We start from the raw sequence: 20,136 nt of genomic DNA on the forward strand, positions 1-20,136 counted from the left end.
TGAAATAAAATAACTCTCAAATTATACATGAAAATGGAGAGCTCTCATAATTTATCTATGGAAGTAAGATTTATAAAAATCTTATTATGTATAACACCCTTACTTTTCTTTAACCCTTGTTTGAAAGCATGGTTCAAATAAAAAATTATTAATTGAGTTGAGGCAACATGATACATATTTAATGATCTATTAACCTCGTCATCTTCATCGCGGAATGTCGGTTCTGGTGATGGGTGCGAGATAAAAGACAGGACAGGAATTCTTACGTGCAATCGTGGACGTGAAGCATCTTTGTCAATTTCGAGAAGCAATGAATTTCAATGATTTGCAAATCAATTGATACCTTTGTAACCTGATGCAAGAAGAGCATCTGTGTTTCAAAATCAAGTCATTAAATTGTAGAAAATGGTCCAGTCAAATCCACTGTTCCTTATAACCGAGTCACCCTCAGCAGTAAATGATACGGATGCACAATTAGCTTTTCCTACCATGAACAGAAGATGTAATGCTTTTCCAAATGCAAGGATTGATGGTTATGTAGACGCTGAAAACAACATTCATTGGCTTTGCATCTCCACCAGCACCCTTGACTAGCTTGACTTGGATGTAACGGGCGCTTTGCTGCAAATCTCCAATGAATTCTAGATTTCACCAGTGGGAACTGAACTGGTTGGAAAGAATGTCAAATTTCTTAAAAGTTTCTGTACGTGATAATATTGGCAAGAACATTTAAATACAAAAAATCAGGTGACAAAAACTGCAATTATCAAGTAAATTACAGTTAGACTAAAAATAAATAAAACAAAACCACAGTAGCAAGGCACAAACTGATAATCAGGTACAAAATCCAACAACGAATAAGTGAAGTCACAGCATAACAACCTACAAAGAATAATTTAAGCTTCTGTTTTGTACCTGAAACAATCTAAAGTTTTCATGGCAGTATAATGTAGATGAGATGATAATACCGGGCATATCATCAGAGGACAATACCCACAAAATATAACATTCATTACATTCATATCTATCAAAAACAAGGATCATAACTGGAATCCATGGTCAGCTACACCTTGCAAATCAGATTGAACCTTTTTGGTAGTTGATGCTTAGTTCCAGCTTGCATTCTGTGAAGCTTTATGCAAGGTTGAACCTTGTGCTGGCTGATTCAGTTTTGCAGCTGTAGAAGCTTGACGGACCGTTGAACCGGTATCAGCATTTTTCATTTTTAAAGGTCCCGGTATTATAATCCTATTTGGAAATGAATAGTGGCATTGCGAAACAAGAGTTAGTTATGAAATAGTAATTCTAATAAGTTATTTCATTTCATAAGTTTAAGCTAATGGACTTACATTAACAATGCGCGCAGCAGTTCTGGTGCTAACATAAACTCCATGCCCGCAGCAGTTCTGGTGCTAACATAAACTCATCTACATTATACTGCCATTCAATTTCTGCATTTTAGATAACTGCGGTGTAACATCAGGGCCTCTACCCTTTTTCTTCGTCTTGTTTGATTGTCAATGACCTTTTCTTTCCTTTTACCTTTACTATTTTCTTGGTCAACTTGATGCATAGAGAATTTTTGCTCTTCTTCACTTTTGTTTCCACCAATATTCACGTCAGATCGTGTGCTTGATTTTAAAACATTCATAGGAGTTTCAAACCTTTGTTTATTACTGCTGGTTGCACCACTATCCCTGTTAGTGTCCTACCAAAGACAAAATAACTAGTTAACTTGTAAAATAGATAACTCAAAATCAAGGCCAGTAGCTGCACATAACACCTGGCGAGTTCTTTTAGGTTGTTTACAACTCCTTTTGTTATGCCCAACTTGACCGCAATTCTTGCATGTCTTGAAGCCACCCTGACTAGACAATTTTCCTTTCTTCCTTGGCTCCTATTGGTCTTGTATTCTATTTCTTCTCTGTCATCCAGGCTTCTTCTTAATTTCTGGAGGAGCATTTTCAGTGGGAGATCAAAAAGTCTGACCTCTAACAAGTTTTAAAGAGAAGGAATATGTACTTCGATATGTTTCACTATGATGCCAAAGTGCTATTTGAGTTTCAGGGACCACATCTCCATGTATATTGCAGTGATTGCATGAGGGCATGGAATGCCTATAAGATCCAAGCTCTACAAATGCAAGTTTTGTTTCTAAGGCCAACATGCAACATGCTTCATGTCACCTTTGATAATCTCGTATCCATCATCTCCATTGTATTCAAGAGCCCAATCAACTGCTTCTACTCTGTTTTTTCCAAATATCTTAAACACTTCTGGAGCAATTGGTGTTTTCCACTTCAATGCACAGCCCCTCTTCACAAGTATCCTATTCATAATCGTAACTGTGATTTCTTCTAGCATTGTTACAGTTAGTTTGGCCCTTGCACCAAGAATCCATCCATTAAAAGCTTTCATAATGTTATTGCCAACATCATCACATTGTGGGACTGTGCTGACAAAAAAGGCTTGAAAAAACTATGCTCTCCTTACTCTTAAGACATTTACACTATTACATGACCCATTTTATCAAGTTCTTCAAACTCTTTTTTTAATTGTTTACAGATGTTGCTCTAACACATGCCCGGAACTGAAGCTTCCTCTCATTTCCTTTCCATTTTTTTCTGCTAGGCAGCGTGTACGTGTCTGACGCAATGTCTGTGTTCAACATTTGGGAGTACCTTATGAACAGCTGATAGAAGACCCTGCAAAAGACCCAAGAACATCAGTAAAAAGTCAAATAATAATAACTTATACACAAATAATAATATGACGTAAATCACCTTTTTCACGTCAGGGAAGATTGTGAACCCTTCACCTTCATTGGCAACATTAAGATCTGCCATCAAATGATCCAAAAACCATTTCCAAGTACCTGCACTCTCCAATTCCACAACACCCCAAGAAATGGGGAACATTTGATTATTCCCATCTCTCCCAATGGCATATAACAGTTGTCCTTTACAAAAAGTGCTTCAAGAAACATCCATCAGGACCAATGACAGGTCTGCGGCCAGCCTTCCACCCTTGCTTACATGCTTCAGAACAATTATAAAACTCATGAGAATATTGGCCTTCTCTTCAAATTAGTATTATCAACTTTCACATCAGTAGTTGTCCCAGGATTAGTGATCTCTAACTCTTTTAGCATATCCATACAATAAACCATGCTCATTTCTTAAACCACCATGCTCCTCGTCTATTATCTTATTTTTAACCCTATACAACATACTCGATGAGGCACGGACATTTAGCTGAGTTTTCCGTAGTGCGTGTTCGGCATTATGGTTGCAGTTTGAAAAGGTAGGTTTAAGAGGTTTCAAAATAGAGTTTTCAGTAGTATCCATGCAAAACTGTGATAAATATTGCTTAACCAAACACTTTCTACGGTCAACCACACCTCACTACACTACCAAATAAACCTGAGATGCGTCTGTCTTGGGGAAAGTGTGGAATTATCTGATGTTGGTGCATGATGAGGAGATTTTAGTTAATGTGCGTCATCTTCCACTGCATCCTGTTCTTCAGTCGAGTCTGTGCAGTAGAGCCATTCATACGATGATGATGGTGGTGGTGGTGGTGGTGGCGGTGGTAAAGAGGGTAAAGTGCCAGGATATGAGATTGATCGCTCAACATCATCTGACCCAGGCAACTATGATAGTTCTGACAGTGAAGAAGAAGATACAGGTATCAAAGGGAGTAGTAGGTCAATTACATTTGATCCTGATAATCCAACATGACTTGTCGGTATGGCTTTTAACAATGCTGAACAATTCAGAAATGGCGTGAGAAAATTTATTGTTAAAAAAGGATATGATTTAAGATTTCGAAAGAATGATTCGGAGGAAGTTAGAGCGTGGTGCAAACCAGGTTACTATTTCATGCTTCATGCAATTAAAATCAAGAAGTTTTCCAGATGAAAACCTATAAGCCAAAACATAAATGTTTCAAGGTGAGCCATAGTAGGACAGTGACAACAAAAATATTAGCTGAACATTTCAGAGAAAGAGTGCTATCTCGGATTTCAATAACAGCTAAAAGTTGAAAGAATTAGGATACCCTCGGTAGCATTAGACACCTCACAGTCTTCAGCATACTCAAAACCCACACTAAAAGGCTCACCTACACCTTCATTAAGACCAGCACCAACATTTTGTCCAGACTAACGGTGGGGCAATCATTAGACCCATCTAAGTCATTGACAAGTAGAGGGACAAGCTCTGCATATATATGAACCAGTCCGTACACCTCGAGCGCTCATGACTACATAAAAACATCCATCATCAGAAAACAAACGAAGCGCAGATTTAAAGGATTTCCGAACTATCAAATATCGCATGTATCCAACATTGTTGATACCTGATTTTTTTTAAATTCATCCGAAAACTTAAAATACCCAAGTTTCCTTGAAGTTTGATGCATTGAAATCTAAAGTCGTTCACCCGAAAACTTTATTAAACCTGGTTTGGAAATTTACCTAGTTAAGATGCTGGGTTTTATGGTTCGATTCGGATTAATTTAAATTAACTAAAAAAAATTTATAAATAATATTAAAATTTTAATATTTTATATAAATTTTTTTAAAAATCGATAGAAATATAAATTATAGATGTTATAAATACTAAAGTTTAAAAAATATTTTAAATTTTTTTATTTTATATTAAAAAATAATATGTTATTTTGTTAATTAAAAAAATAAATTTAAAAGATGGCACACCAGCCCTAAATTTTTCCTATCTTTATTAGAAATAAAAACAAGCTGCCGCCCTCCTTGCTTTGGATTTTCTCTTCTAAAACCAGCAGAGCTTCCCTTTCACTTGGCCAAAGCAGCTTCCATAAAGATCCAACCACAACTTCCCTCATCCCTCCCTCAGTCACCCCCCTGCCTTTTTTGGCTAAAACTAGAGAGCCCCTCTCTTTTTTTCCCCGCCACCTATTGGCCAAACCAAGAGACCTAGCTTTTCAGGATGAAGCAGAGCTCACCATATAAAATTAACTAACAATAGCATGAATATGAATAATTATCAATAGTGATTTGCTTGTTTTCTGCACTTTTTTTATTTTCCAATGGCATTAAAGGTCTAAAAATCAAATAGTATAAACCATTTATTTATATGTTTTTTTTTCTAAAAGTAGCCTTGTGTATAGCAACAAACTTCTTAGTCAGCTTATCTATGTCGAATTAGCTTTTATGAACAATAAGAGCATTTGTAAACATCAGCTCATTAAAAAATAAGAAGAGAAGCACATTTGAATAAAAATAAACATTAGGTCTCATCCAGGTCCTTTTGAGTTGTTTGGGTTATGAATTGACCCATCGAATCACCTAAGTTTATCAAATTATTACACCTGCTGGTCTTTAACAAATCTAAAGCGGTACAATCACTGAATCAATCGAATCCCGGATCAGGTTTAATAACTATAGTGTTAACCTTGAATCTCCCACCATAATGAAAACCCAATACCATATAATTTTTGAATTCATTCTCTATTGGATAAAAAATATATCAAATTATTTTAAATTAGTTGAATCAGCAAAAACAGAAGAAGAAGAACAAGGACGGTCAACAATCCACTACACAACATTATTCTTGAACAACAAACCCTGGATAACAACCATCTAGGTGGTGGCTAAGTGGTAAGGATTTGGGATCAAGGGGTTTGTTCCCTCTGTGGTCTCAGGTTCGAGTCCTTGGTTGCTCATATGATGGCCACTGGAGGCTTACATGGTCGTTAACTTCAGGACCCATGGAATTAGTCGTGGTGCGCGCAAGCTGGCCCAAACAACCACATTAATCTTAAAAAAAAAACAAACCCTGGATAACACTAAACGTTGCCTGAAATCTACAACACACGTACGGACCATAACAAAAAAAAACCCTTAAAAAGGGAGAAAGTGATGAGGAAAACATACCTCAAAAGCACCAAAAATCTTCAACAAAATCATTCTCAGTCAAGATTTGAACTTCACTCGACCACACAACAGCATCTGATTTGGTTTTGTGGACTTATCGATTTCAGGTTCCATTCACATCTGTTTTTAAAACTAAAGGAGAAGCGAGTGTGGCCACAAATCTCCAAGGGGATTTTTATACTTGTAATTCCAGTCCTCCTTTTTTGGTCCGCGTGAAGACTAAATTGGATATGACTAATTATAAGATGATTCTTGATAAGAATCAAACAACATTGGATAAAAAATGATATAATATTATTGTACATCACTTTTGTAAAAGATAGTCTGTATTGATTATCGATCCGTGGGTGGCTAGATAATTAACATATAAACCATCAATTTAATTTTTCATCTGCAAGTTTGTTAGCATGGTAGTGTGTTATATTGATGTGTTTACCACAACGCATGTAGATCATAAATTCATGTAGATTGTATCTTATAATATTATTGTAGCATTATAGGATCCACGCAAAACCAATGTTCTTATCTTTCTATATAAAAGCAAATTAATAAATTATGTATTCAAATTCATCACATGAAATGTATGCCAACTTTGGCAACCCAGGACGTCTTCCTAACTGCTATAGCTAGGAAACTTCCTGCCTGGCTCCACGGGAGTATATCGCTATAGTTGTGGCCAAGGATATGAAAGAAGGAAGAGGCTAGTTGTCGAAGGTCCGGTAACTATGTCGATGTCATTGTACGTGTATGAATATGTAAACTATATATATATATATAAACAAGACGAGTGTAAAATAAGTGATGAAGAAGTACTGGTGTTTTTCTTCATCTGAGAAGTTCCAAATTTTCATGGTTATTCTCCAAGTCACGTGTATGCTTATTCTGTGCGCCAGCTAATATTGACTGTTTAGTATGTTTTGTATTCTCCAAGTTCAAACTTTATCTGCTTTTAGATGAGGTTCATGTTTGTTTTTGTATTTTTTAACTTCATGTTTTTTTTTTGGTAGAAATAATGTTTTTAAAAATTTTTAAATTATTTTTCTTGATTAAAATTAATTTTTTATTATTTTGATGTATTGATATTAATTTTTTTAAAAATATATAACATTATTTTAATGTATTTATAAACAAAAAAAATACTATTAATGGATCAACATTAATAGCTTTTTACTTAGCACTGTTAATGGATCAACATTTTTTTTCTTTTATTTATGTTTAGTATTTTGTATTATTTTGATGAAATTGAGATGTTAACCTAATCAGGGGTAGGCTAAAAAAATGTTGTTTGAAATAATTCTTTTAAAATTTTGGCTCATTTCCCTTTTTTTTCCTAAAAATAATATTAGGTCCCAGCAATATATGATTATCTATTATTTTTCTACTTTATTAAAGTTTATTTTTGTTTTAAAATTTATTGTATCTCATCATTAAACTTAATTTTTCCACACCAAGCAAAATATCCTTGAAATTTCAATTTTTTTTCTTGCATTTTAATGAATTAGCAGTTATTAAACCTTCAAATTTTAACTTCAAATCCAACACAACGTAATGGTGAAGATTACATTTTTTTTTATTTTATGTGGTGCAGACTATCATTTAAAAGCTTGTGTTTGTGTGTGATCTTTTCTTTTTTCCCTTCGGCCTCCGGATTTCCTAACAGCGAGAATCTTATAGAGTCCGCGGCGAAAGAAACTCCCCTGGCTGCATTTCAACTTTAAACCAAACCTTTCAAGTTAAGCATTGTGGTATGCGGTGTAATAACATCCTTGTAAGTATTGTACTTTTTTTTTATTAATATAAATGTTGGAGATAGTTTATATATATTTTGATTAATTTTATAAATTTTAAAATTAATAATAATATTGATTCTAAAATCTATATAATACTTAAATTAATAATTAAAAAAAAACAAATTTAAAAACTGATGAATTAATCTATATCTTCAGAATTAAGATACTGGGATTTGAATTGATAGGTGATAACTAACCAATCAATCCAAGATTAAGACGCGGGATTTGAATTTAGAGGTGGTGGCGTGACGGGATTTGCCCATGCTTTTGGCGCCGTTGAATTCAATATCGTTATTCTTTTCCCGTTGCCAAAGGTCAGGTAGATTTCAAATGAAACGTGCCCGACAGGCCATTATCTTGCGATTGCTAGGTAGATCCTTTTTGGTATCACATTGGATGTTATTGGGTAAAATTAAAAAAAAATATATTAATATATTTTTTTAATATATTAATATTAAAAATATTTCCTAAAAATAAAAATAATATTTTAATATATTTTAAATTAAAAAATAATTAGTATCATATTTTCATATATACTCTTTATATAACTACAATGAGTAGCCTCCATGTAAACAAGTAAGAAAATAAATCTATAATCATCTAGGTGGTGGTAAAGTGGTAAGGACTTGAGATCAAAGAGTTTGCTCCCTCTATGGTCTCAGGTTCGAGTCCTTGGTTGCTCATATGATAGCCACTGGAGGCTTACATGGTCGTTAACTTTAGGGCCCGTGGGATTAGTCGTGGTGCGCGCAAGATGGTCCGGACACCCACGTTAATTTAAAAAAAGAAAATAAATCCATGAAACAACTTGTGTCAATGCCAATTTTGCCTTAAGTTTTCCAGAATAATTATAGAGATTTTGAAAACAATTTTATTGTCTCCCAATGAGCTTAATTGGATATGAAATTATTAGATAATAATATAAATTATAATTTATGAATTTATTTAAAAGTTTAAATTTTTAAATTAAAATTATTTTTTAACATGGTATTAGAGTATTGTTAATTAAATAATTATAAATTTAAATTTTATTATCCCAATTCTATATAATAAAAATTAAATACAAATCAAAATATTTTGATAAAAGGATTTTGAATTACAGATGGTCATGAACCTATCCGATAAAATCAAGAATATGCAAACACCGATAATTTGGGATTTTTTTTTTTTATCAAATACAGCATCACACTTTACTCTTATTTTTACCTTCCCATAACATGTAAACCAATGGTTTCAACCATCTTTGATTGATCCATTTAGAACCCTGAATGTTAGGTGTATAATCCTTCATGTTGGATATGTTCTCAGGGAAACAAACCTTTAAGAAAACGTAGGCTAAAATTAAATGCAAGATGATATTTTATAGCTACACAGAAACTCTCGTACCGGACATTGTTGGATCACAAATGAGAGCCTGTGGCGTAGGAATTTGTTCAACGCTGCTAGAATTAAACTGCCAGGCAAAATTAAATTTCCTCACCAAAACTCTGCAAATGAAACACCGAAAGTAATCTACCTGCCATGTTTATTGGTTTTCATTATTGAATATTCATTAATGGCAGCGAATTATTGACCCATTGACTATAAAAAAAAAATGAAATTACGATCTTTGATGATGGAGAGTGAGATTTAAGATTTTCCTGATTTTTTTTAACGGTCATGACTTGTTTATATATATGGTTATTGGGTTGGGATCCGACTGATAAAATAACAAAGTTATTGAATTATTAAGTTAATTTATTTTTTATTCTTTATTTTTTTAATAAAAATAAAAATAAAAACTGAATTATTAAGTTAATTTATTTTTTATTTTTTAATAAAAATTAAAATAAAATCATTTTTATTTATTTATTACAATTCATATTTTATTCAATCAAGTAAATAGGATTGATAGAATTTGATCAAATCAATTTATGGATCAATTTCAAGTCTCATTCGAGTTAAATATAAGCTATTTGTTTTTATATTTAAAAAATATTTATTTTTAATTTTTAATTTATATATTTTTTAATATTTTTAGATTATTTTTATATACTAATATATTTTTTAAAAATATATTTTTGAAATGTTTTTTTTCAAAAAAACCTTAAAAAAAAAAACAACCTTATTGTTCCTTGCACAAACGCACGAAGAATAAGGAAATGTCCTGTCAAAATAAATACTCAAGAAATTGCGATGAACTCCTTGAATCAAATTCAAAATGATAGGATGGAAAGCGAAGGCATTAACCGATCCAGCAATCATTATGGAGTTGAAAGCAATCAAAGATGTTCATCTGTCACATCATCGTTCAATCAAAGCACTTCTGATGGTGCCTTACGCCTTTTCACCTACACCTTACTCCATACAATGATTCCCTTTCCATTAATAAATCATCAAATTGATAATCCCTTCCCATCACCGACTAGCTTGTATCCCTCCTTGTGTTAAACCTGCAAGTTGATATATATATATATATAGATATATATATTCATTATCTTGGTACGAACGGAAGATGTAACGGGAAATTATCCATTTGCCAATACACTTCAGAAACTTTTTGAGTTGCAATGGTTATTTTCAATTCAACCAACGACTTTGTCTTCTTTACCCTTTTCTCTCATCCCTCGTTACCAAACTACCCCGACCATTCTCCCACGAATCCGGACAACAGACCTGTAATTAAACCAAAAACCCACGTCTATTTCCGTCAATATGAAACATGTCTCTTTCACTTTGTTTTGCCGTGAAAGAGAAGCCATGACGACAAAACTGTCTCTGTTTCGATGCCATTCATGATTCATTCACCCTGTAATTTCCGAATTCTTTTCTCTCGCTCACAGTTTCCTCTTCTGAAAACACAAACAAGCTAAATCCGAAATAGAAAGGGAGTCAATTCTCCTGAAATTGGAACTCGCCTTATAAATTCCTTCTCTGCTGGTTCAAAGAAGAGTGGTGATGAGCTGGAGGAGAGTCGCCAAGTCATCACAGGGCCTTATAGCTCATGCCTTGCTTTTCTCATTCACGCTTTTGCTTTCTTTCAAGCTAGACCGTGCTGTTTCTTACTATTGGTGGTCAGTTTTTTTTTTCCTCTTTAGTAACCCTTTTTTTAATATTTTCTCTCTCTCTTTCTGTGTTTGGCTGCTGAGAAAGTGAATATCTTGAGAAAGCTCTAAACCCTAGTGTTTTATGGGAATTCTTGATGACCTATTTTGTGAATTTGTGATTCTTTTAACATCTCGGGTGTAATCACTGTGTAAAGGGGGCATTTTAGAGTGCTTGATTGAGATTAATACTTTGTGAAAATCTTTGGGTTTTTGGCAGTTTTATTGTCTGTTCAAATGAATACATGCATTGAATGGTACATCTTGTAATGTTGATGAAATCCTGCTTTCACAATTAGTTTTCAGTTGCTTGCATAGTTTTTGCCTTGTATGTATGTGCTTGGCGAAGTGTGGATTATGTTGTGCTTGTAAACTAGATTCATGTAGCAACAATTTAGCTATTGCCATTTATGGATAAACAGTATTTTGTTCAATTTAGTGAAAAAATGAAATTAACGCCAGGCAATGCCACGCGCTAGCTATAATCACCTTGAGAACCATAATAGTGGTTTCTCCTTTAGAATTTACACTTCAATTTTTCATATGAAACCTAACAGGCTATATGGTGCTTCTGCTAATGTATTCTAATTTGAAATACGATTGTGGTTTCCAGTTCTGGAACCTATGAAAGCCTTTGGTTATTTCAACATAACAGAAGGGACGGAGAGAACTAGATAAAAACCCATTTGGTAGTAGAGATGGAACAAGACCTCATTTTCATCTTCGTCTTCGATGTAGAAATTGAGCTGATTTTTGTCCCTAAACAAGGATAGAAGTAATATCTTTTCCCTCTAGGTATCCTTGAAAACATTTGAAAATTCTCACCTCTATCCTCAACTTAAGATCTGGACCGTTAATTTTGCAGATATTAAACTTAAGATCTGGACCGTTAATTTTGCAACATTCAATTTCCACCATTGAGTTTGAAAAAAAAAATGTATATATATAAAAGAAAAAATCATAAAAATAAGAAAAATATTAAGAAGAGAGAGAGAGAGAGAGAGAACAGAAAGTAAAGAGAGAAAATTTTGATAGGATGGAATCCGGTCACAATTCCAGCCAATGTTATCATCAAATAAAACTTTATTTTTATTATACAACTTTATTTATCATTCAATCAATGAAAATTCAATAAAATTAACTAGCTAAAATAGATTATAAATAATTCCTAACACATACCAATAAAAAAATAAATTAACATTAACCAAAGTAAATTACAATTTATTAGACATTTACCAGATAAATGATTTTTTTTATAAAGTTACATTAAAAGTAAAAATAATTAATAAATAAATAATTTATTGAATTATTATTTTTTTTTCAAAATTTAAATAAAAAATTATAAAATTAATAACTTATTTTTAGCATGATGTGAAATGAAAAGAATATTACTATTAATAAATTATTAAATAGCGTACTAATGAAATGTAAATAAATATCTAGTGTTTCAAATGTATTATATAAAGAAAAAATAATATAAGGGTAAAAGATTTTTTTTCTTTTTGCATTTTATATTGTCTTGTACACCATCAACCAAATATGATACAAAGACACTTACTCTATCTTGTACATGATTACCAAACACAACTCCGCCTTAGTCCTGTATTCCTTTTCCTTTCCTTTTTTTTCTTTTCTTTTTTGTTGTTGGTTTTTATTGGAACAAATACCAAACACTAACTATAAGATGGTCCTACATGTGCTTAAAAAGTGTGAGCTGCAATGTTCAATTTCATGCTTAAGTTATATTGCCAAGTATTCTATTATTTACAACTTCCTGAGATCTATATATTTTGATTCTTTAAATGCAAGTACATTTTTGTGTTTTTGTCTCTATTTTTTTCTTTTAACTAATTTATACGCTCAAGCATGTATTGTAACAGCACCGAGAACAAGAAAATGTAATATCTCCCACAAAATATTTTCAGTTGTAACCATATGGAATTTGGATGACATCCATGTTCAAGTGCATGGATTTAGTAGTTATACCCTGCATCTGACCTTGTAATGATTTATTTTCTTTTCCTTATAAGCTATTCAGTAGTCTTGGGATTTTGTTATATTGTGCAGGATTGTATTCGCACCTCTGTGGCTATTTCATGCAGTTGTTGCACGTGGTCGGTTTTCCTTACCTGCTCCGTCAATGCCCCATGATCGCCATGTATGGGATGTTTTTAGCTTACTTGAGCTATATTTATTGTGTGACAATTTGTTACAGGATTCCCCAGGGGAATTCGAATATGATTTACCAACCAATAGTTAAAAGTGCTAAAATCTTCTTTCTCATGGACAGTGGGCACCATGTCATGCTGTCATGGCGACGCCATTGCTTGTTGCTTTTGAAATTCTACTCTGTATACATCTCGAGAGCATTTATGGTAAAAAGGAAGCATTCTTAATCACATAATCATCTTTGACACTATTAGATTTCCAGCATTTATTCAGATATGCTGTTGCATCAATCTTTTATTTGCATTATGCATCTGATGAACCTCGGTTTAGGTTTATCGGCGTTCATGGGTTAGAATACTTCTTCAAAGTGCCCTGACCTAGTTAATTATTTTGATTTGTGTTCTGAACGTGTTGCAGTTGTAAATTTGAAGATTGTCTTTCTTCCATTGTTAGCATTTGAAACAGCAATTTTGATTGATAACATCAGGTAATCTATCTTTCAGTCTCTACTTTCTCTGGTTTTTTACCTGAGTACTTATTTGGATCATTCTGCTAATGCATAAAAATGTTAGTATTCTTTAATTTTGGCTCCACCAGTCTTGCAAGGTCTATTATGGACGTATCTATGGCACAAATCATTGGAAGTACAAATTCTTTGATTAATTGCTAGTTCAAATGCAGAGTAAATGATTTTTAAGAAGTCTTTCCTTCAGCAACCTAGGAATATCCCAAACGCACATCTTCCATTTCTTCCCTTTCTGCTTGCCTTCACATGCAGAATATTTTGAGATGTGGTTCTTTGTCACATTTAGTTTGCAATACTGGCTTAGGAATATGCCACCTTGCCTGAATATGGGATGATGGCAATAGTCATGGGTGGCATGCACTTAACGGGGGTATGCTAGCATTCACAGGGCAGGTAGTTGGTGTTTGGTTTTTGGGCTTTCTCTCTTCTGGTGTACACGTATTTATTTGTGTGATTGGATGCAGCAGGACAGTCTGTTGCTTGATCTTACTATGGATTCCCTACAGTAGGAGAAGGTGAATGCACGCTAAAGTGTATAATAGAATACACAAAATTTATATTTTGACTTGTTTTCACTTCATGTTTGTGTAGAAATCAAGTTTCAAGACATTTATATGAACATTCTCAAGAAAATTAAGCAATGACAAGCAACTATCTCACCCTCTTCTTTTTCTTCTCCTTTTGGGTTAGAACTATAAATTTTGTGCTCTGAACTTTTGGGCCAAAAATTCTTCCTTGATCCAGTTAGTTGTGAATACTTCAAAACAGGGGCAGAGTTACATAGAGGACAAGGGGGCAGCTGCCCCCTTTAAAACTTTCAAAATATTCACTTTAATGCTTTTTAATTTTATTAGCTTAAATTTATCCTCCTCTTTTTAGATTTTACCCCCCACATTTCTTGGAAACTTTTTCTTTGCCCCCCACATCTTTCAATCCCAACTCCGCCTCTGCTTCAAAACCAGTAAAAGAACTTTGATGTTGCTGGTTTTAGGTTATCCAAAATACTATTGCATGAAAAATCAGATTGCAAATCCATGTTTAATTGGAGCATGATGGGTAGGTTTTAGACATTCTAGCTTTTGGGGTACATGGGAGGGGTTGGTTCTAGGATCAAATTATAACGTTGCTTCAAGTTGTAGTTTTAGTGTGTCCATGCACACACACGAGTATTCCTTGGCAAGCAATTTTTTGATGTATTTCTTTTTCTATAATTTTCTATTCTAGGATGTGTAGAGCTTTAATGCCTGGAGATGAAGAAAGCATGAGCGATGAAGCAATATGGGAGACTCTTCCTGTAAGTTTGGAGTTCTTTTTTAATTTACAAATCATTTTAGGATCTATCTAGCATATAATGGTGATTGGTTAGCCATTGCTGGGCAGCTGCTTATCCAGTTAGGGTGTGTACAGTTTGCTGTTTTAAGAAAATGATGACTGTAAAGGTGCAAGAAATGACATTCTTGCTCAGGTTCTAGTTATTAGAGGTGCAACAAGCAGAATCTTAATTTGATTTAAACAGACAAGGGGCCAAAGTACCTAATATCTTTTGTTTCCTCAAATGCTCACATAAAGTAGATGTTATTGAATGCTTCCCTGGTCAAATATTGTGGTAGATATGATGAAGTTTTTTTGCTTTTGAATATTTATTGTGCTTGTGTTTGGGAATTTTCAGTTACTGATTTTCCCTCAGAATCTCTGATGACATATTTGTTATCTTTTGGTTTCTAGCACTTCTGGGTTGCAATATCTATGGTATTCTTCGTTGCTGCAACCATATTCACTCTTCTCAAGTTATGTGGTAAGTTGTTTATTGTCCAGCAAAAAATTATTTTCTGTGCTGAGTGACAGGAAAAATCAACACCTTCCAAACTAGTTTTCTGTAATCTTTCCAAACTGTGTTTTTTAGACTATTCACTATTAGCTCAAGACACCCTTGTCTAACACTACACGACATGGCCTGGATGTGGATGTGAAACCCAGGAAATTTTTAATTTCGGACTTGGAATTGGTCTCACTGTTTTGTTCCCATTTCCTCCATTTCAACCATTTCAAGAATCAATTTTCTTAGAGAGAGAAAAAGCAGCGTGTATTTAGGTGCCTATTCACCATATGGAAAATATATCCTTGGTCATTAGCATTTGACAACTATCATGCTGTGTTGTCTTTTATTTTTCTCTAATTACGGGTGCTACTTGCAGGTGATTTGGTAGTTCTTGGTTGGTGGGACTTGTTTATAAATTATGGGTATCGTCCCTTTCTGTTAACAGAAACTTAAGTTGGTTTTGATTTTTCATGTCAGTGCATGCTGAAATAATCAAATTACTCCCCTTACAGAATTGCAGAGTGCTTTGCCTTTCTAGTTTGCACGAAGTGGTATAATCCAGTAATTCATAGGCATTCCCGTAATGGAGGACCCAGTTCATCATCAACAAGTAGATATGTTGACTGGAATAGAGGCTTGATGGTATCAGGTGAAGATGACCACCAGAGCAGTGGAATATGCAACCCTCAGGAGATCGGTGGACACTTTATGAAAATTCCTTTCATTGGTTTCCAGATCATGCTTTTCATGCGCTTGGAGGTATCATACATGTTGGCAATTCCTTGCGATGATTGTTTTCAAATTTTCCCAAGTTAGGTTCATAGTAAAACTTACCTTTCCTTTTTATTCCCATCAATTTCAGGGAACTCCACCTGGTGCTGAACATATTCCATTTCTGATTCTTTTTGCTCCACTTTTGTTGATTCAAGGAGCTGGGGTTTTGTTTGCTGCATATAGATTGGTGGAGAAGATTGTCCTTTTACTAAGTACTGGAGCTGGTTCTGGTAGATACTTTGCTGTCACTTCAAAAGCTCGTGATTATTTTGATTTTTTGTACCGTGGATCCAGGTAAATGTTTTTCTTGGTAAATATAAAATTTGAACGACCCTGCTAAACCAGTGACCACCTGCAATGAAATGCTAGGACTATGAAGCGGTAATTATTTCTTATGGTTGGGTCCTGTTGATAGGTTACTGGGGTGGTGGTCAATTGATGAGGGTAGTAGTGAAGAGCGGGCTAGACTTTATTGTGCTGGAGGTTCAGGGTATGTTTTCTATGCTAACAAATTCAATGCCTTTCTGTTGGATTTTTTAGTTTCATTTCCTCTATCCAGAGGCAGAATATTCTCTGAAGGTTCCAAGGATATGTGTTTCCAGTATTGCCTTCACCTTCCTTTCATCTCTATGTCTCGAGATGAATTTATTAAAACTCCATTTAACATATTCAGAGTTGCATCATATACACAGATACATTTTGTATCACTCAAACATAGTTGGACATGCACACACGTCTCGAGACACTGGAAGATATGGTGCTGTAATATGCAAAAAGAATGGGGAGAAATTTCATTTGCAATTGTGTTATTATGAATAGCACATCCATGAGGATTACAGAAACTTTTAATGCAAACATTTTGTTGTTGCTGACGAGTTAAATGTCAAAGAAACTGATAGCATTTTAACTTTAGGGTTTTGCTGAGCTGGGCAGTTATATACTTTAATTGCTTCACTGTCTGGAGATAGTTGCTTTAACCCCTAATCTTACGGATCTTCCACTCTTCTGGCTTTCAAGGCTTCAAAATTTCCATTGGTTGGTCAAGGGATATGCTGGTCCTACCAATCAAATTTTGGTGGCAGTGTTCTGTATTGTGATATGACAATAAGAATGCATTCATCTGTTGCACAACAGAATTGGAAGGTTCCATTCCATCATATGGTCTAATGGGGCCATGATTCTGGAATCACACCATTACACTTGAAAATATTCACATCTTTTTATTCTTTTTTTTACAGAATATTGCTACAATCTCTTCTTCTATGCATGATTATGCTAGATTGCTGAAATGTACATCACTTGATGAGACAAGACACATAAAAATATTGATTCTGATAAGGCATCTATTCATTTAGAGTATTTCAACTGTCATTTATAGTGAAACCAATTAAAATGTGTACATTAAAAGACAATTTGCTAAAACATGTTAACAATTCATGGCTGCAATGAAGTGAGCAAAGTGTGGTTGCGTTTGGTTGTGAATAATACTTATTTTGGGTTGGATGGCTCTGGGAGGGCCATCCCCTCCAGACCCAACCATCACCACAGGTATTGTCACTCCCCAACTTCCCAAGCCCTGCAACCATGCGTTGTTTGTGACCATTATGTAACACCTGTGCAACTGCATCTGCATCTCTGACTTGAAACCATGAGTGCATTGGCCATGCTGGCAAATTCTACAATGCCCTTTGCAAAAGTTTTGATGGCACTCTTCCTATTCAATCAAATTCAACCAGTTGTCAACTGAAACTCAGTCTCAAGCGCTGTCTATGGAAAATTGACATGGACTCGGCCCAATGTGAGCCATGAGCAGCCACTATTCAGGTCACACCTAACTAAGTGTTTGCCACTCTTGACTGGCATCCAAAATGAAGGCAGTGCGTTCGCTTGCTAGAGAAGCTGAAGCTGCCTTGCCACAAAGTTCCTTAACATAATTTGTGCTTCCAGTTGATGAATAATTTAGAGCAGTGTGCATACTGTGCATAATTTCTTTTTAGATCACAGAAGTTGTGCTAAGTTATATCTTTTCTAATATTTCCTTCTGTTCTTATTACTCAGCTACAACACTTTTTCAGCAGAAATTGTGAAGAAGAAGCCCAAAACTGAACTTGTTGATGAGGTACAAACAGTTGTTTTGCCCTTTCAGTAAGGCTCAAGTTTTAGATTTATTTGTATCAATCCAGACTGTTATTTTGCTGAACTATGTCCTTTCTTAATAAAAAATACTACTTTAACTCTTCAATTCTTTCATATCAGATTCGGAGATTACATGCTTTGCTCATTGAGCAGACAGAAATTACAAAATTTAGCCAGGAGGAGTATGAAAGGCTTCAAAATGTACTAGTTTCTGGGAACAACCTTGTTGTCTTTTATGTTCTTGTTAATCTTTGTGATACCAGTCATGTTCTCAATGATTATTTTGGTTCTCACTGTGCTGATTCGATGTATCTATCAGGACAAAATCCTATGTAGAATATGTTTTGAAGGACAAATTAATGTGGTCCTGCTTCCATGCAGGCATCATGCCCTTTGCAGGTATGTGGATCCACTTTTCTTTTATTGTTACTTGTTGATGCTGTGAACAGTACACACCTTTGAATGAAAAATAAAAAAGAATTAAGATTATTGGTGAGAGAAGCTTTTCATTGGTGATGGAACTTAGCCGCGAGGAGCAAGCTAAAGCTAGCTTGTCGCTTAACCCCATTGCCTTCATAATGGTTGTTCATGTCATGTACAAGTAAAAGATGCATTGCTTGTTAAAAAATAAAAAAAATCTGCTTTGCCCTTAACTTTCCCACGTTCACATTAAGTAGAAATTTTTTGTTTAAATGTGTTGATTCCTTTTGTTATTATCTTCCTCAATTTGCCTTCAGCACTTGCTGCGAGAAGTGTAAAAAGTGTCCAATCTGCCGCGTCCCCATTGAAGAGCGGTTGCCTGTATATGATGTGTAGTTCCAGTCGTATTCATAAGATGTGTAATAGTGAAGGCTCCCTTGCTGCTTGTGATTTTAGATGAAGCACGCACTGGAAGCTACAATTGTGGTGTCCTCAATTCAAATGTTACGGTAGTTTTGTACCATTTTCCAGGAACTGTAAATATACCTCGACAGAATTTGATGAGCTATGAAAGCACCTCTTCTTTTAGTTTTTTTTTTGTCTTGTTTGTTGGTGCGATATATGGTGGTCCAAAGGGATGCCGTAACACTAAATACATGTAATTACTCAAGTTGTAACATCTCCAACTGAAAATCGTCAGTAGAAGTAAATCAAGAAAGCTTGGATGATCATGAGCGTCCGGTGTTATCAGTTCTTGATCTTTCTAGTTTTCTGCCAGATGAATGGCCCTGCGATTGAAATCTCAACTGCATATTCCACTTGTACACTACCTGGATGCTTGTTTAAGTGGAGGCGGGGGGGTTACAAGGAGACTTCAATTCATATCAGTTTGTATTTTTGCACGTAGTTGTCAAATAGGGCTTTGTAAAATTCAGGATTCAGAGTATTTGACTTGGTCAAAAAAATAAAGATTTTTGATGACTTAGATGGCGGTTCTAGTTAGCTTGCTTTGATTCTCTTCTACATGAGCTTCCAAACAAGACCCAATTGACAATCATCACCGAAATCAGGATTCTTCCTTGCTAAATGTCCAGTTGAATCTCTCTTGAGGTTATTCTTCATATCCTTCCTTTGTTGAAACTTTTCACCATCACACACACCCCTTCCTCATAGGCCCGCCCAAGGCACAATTGTTTTTAAACCCATTCAATTCAGTCTTGTTCTTGTATTTTGTATATATTCATCCAATTTTACAGGTAGAATAACTAGCAAATATTAAGAAAAGAGAGTGCCTGAGCCACGCAATTTCCTTTAGCAGTTGCAATCCCTTTCAGTAGGGCTCCATTCTCCCTAACTCTGTTGCTTTCTCGAAGGAGCATAATGTGTTGACCTCTACATTTCAATTAGTTCCCAATATTTTCACTTTCTGTGCATATTTCATTTCCTGAAACTTCAACGGAAGTGAATTGGTTATTTATAAACCCAAAAGTTCGATTGCAAACTTA

At 34.5% G+C, this 20,136-nt stretch overlaps 2 protein-coding genes across 4 annotated transcripts; one reads left to right on the plus strand and one right to left on the minus strand.

Annotated features, from left to right (window-relative positions):
- Window positions 1-734: 734 nt before the first annotated feature.
- Window positions 735-6,062, minus strand: LOC105123633 (uncharacterized). 3 transcript variants are annotated; one of them, XR_841897.1, is made up of 5 exons: window positions 5,915-6,062; window positions 2,784-3,038; window positions 1,443-2,705; window positions 1,350-1,397; window positions 735-1,248 (listed from the first exon to the last, which is right to left on the minus strand). XR_841897.1 is itself a non-coding variant. In XM_011023318.1 (3 exons), exons 1-3 carry the CDS (start codon window positions 5,945-5,947, stop codon window positions 1,489-1,491), a joined length of 429 nt encoding a protein of 142 aa, XP_011021620.1. In that variant the 5' UTR covers window positions 5,948-6,062; the 3' UTR covers window positions 1,486-1,488. The 3 variants fall into 3 exon arrangements, 1 of the variants encoding a protein (XP_011021620.1); XM_011023318.1 differs by lacking the exons at window positions 735-1,248; window positions 1,350-1,397; window positions 2,784-3,038 and having other exon boundaries at window positions 1,486-1,598; window positions 1,665-1,950; XR_841898.1 differs by lacking the exons at window positions 735-1,248; window positions 1,350-1,397; window positions 1,443-2,705; window positions 2,784-3,038 and adding an exon at window positions 4,062-4,263.
- Window positions 6,063-10,210: 4,148 nt separating this feature from the next.
- Window positions 10,211-19,616, plus strand: LOC105123642 (uncharacterized). Its single transcript, XM_011023336.1, has 14 exons — window positions 10,211-10,757; window positions 12,855-12,945; window positions 13,078-13,162; window positions 13,374-13,443; window positions 14,707-14,776; window positions 15,208-15,277; window positions 15,678-15,723; window positions 15,814-16,060; window positions 16,164-16,369; window positions 16,491-16,565; window positions 18,134-18,194; window positions 18,332-18,412; window positions 18,531-18,610; window positions 18,949-19,616. Exons 1-14 carry the CDS (start codon window positions 10,642-10,644, stop codon window positions 19,025-19,027), a joined length of 1,377 nt encoding a protein of 458 aa, XP_011021638.1. The 5' UTR covers window positions 10,211-10,641; the 3' UTR covers window positions 19,028-19,616.
- Window positions 19,617-20,136: the final 520 nt, after the last annotated feature.

This window comes from Populus euphratica, unplaced genomic scaffold (assembly GCF_000495115.2).
Source record: "Populus euphratica unplaced genomic scaffold, PopEup_1.0 scaffold1.1, whole genome shotgun sequence".
NCBI lineage: Eukaryota > Viridiplantae > Streptophyta > Magnoliopsida > Malpighiales > Salicaceae > Populus > Populus euphratica.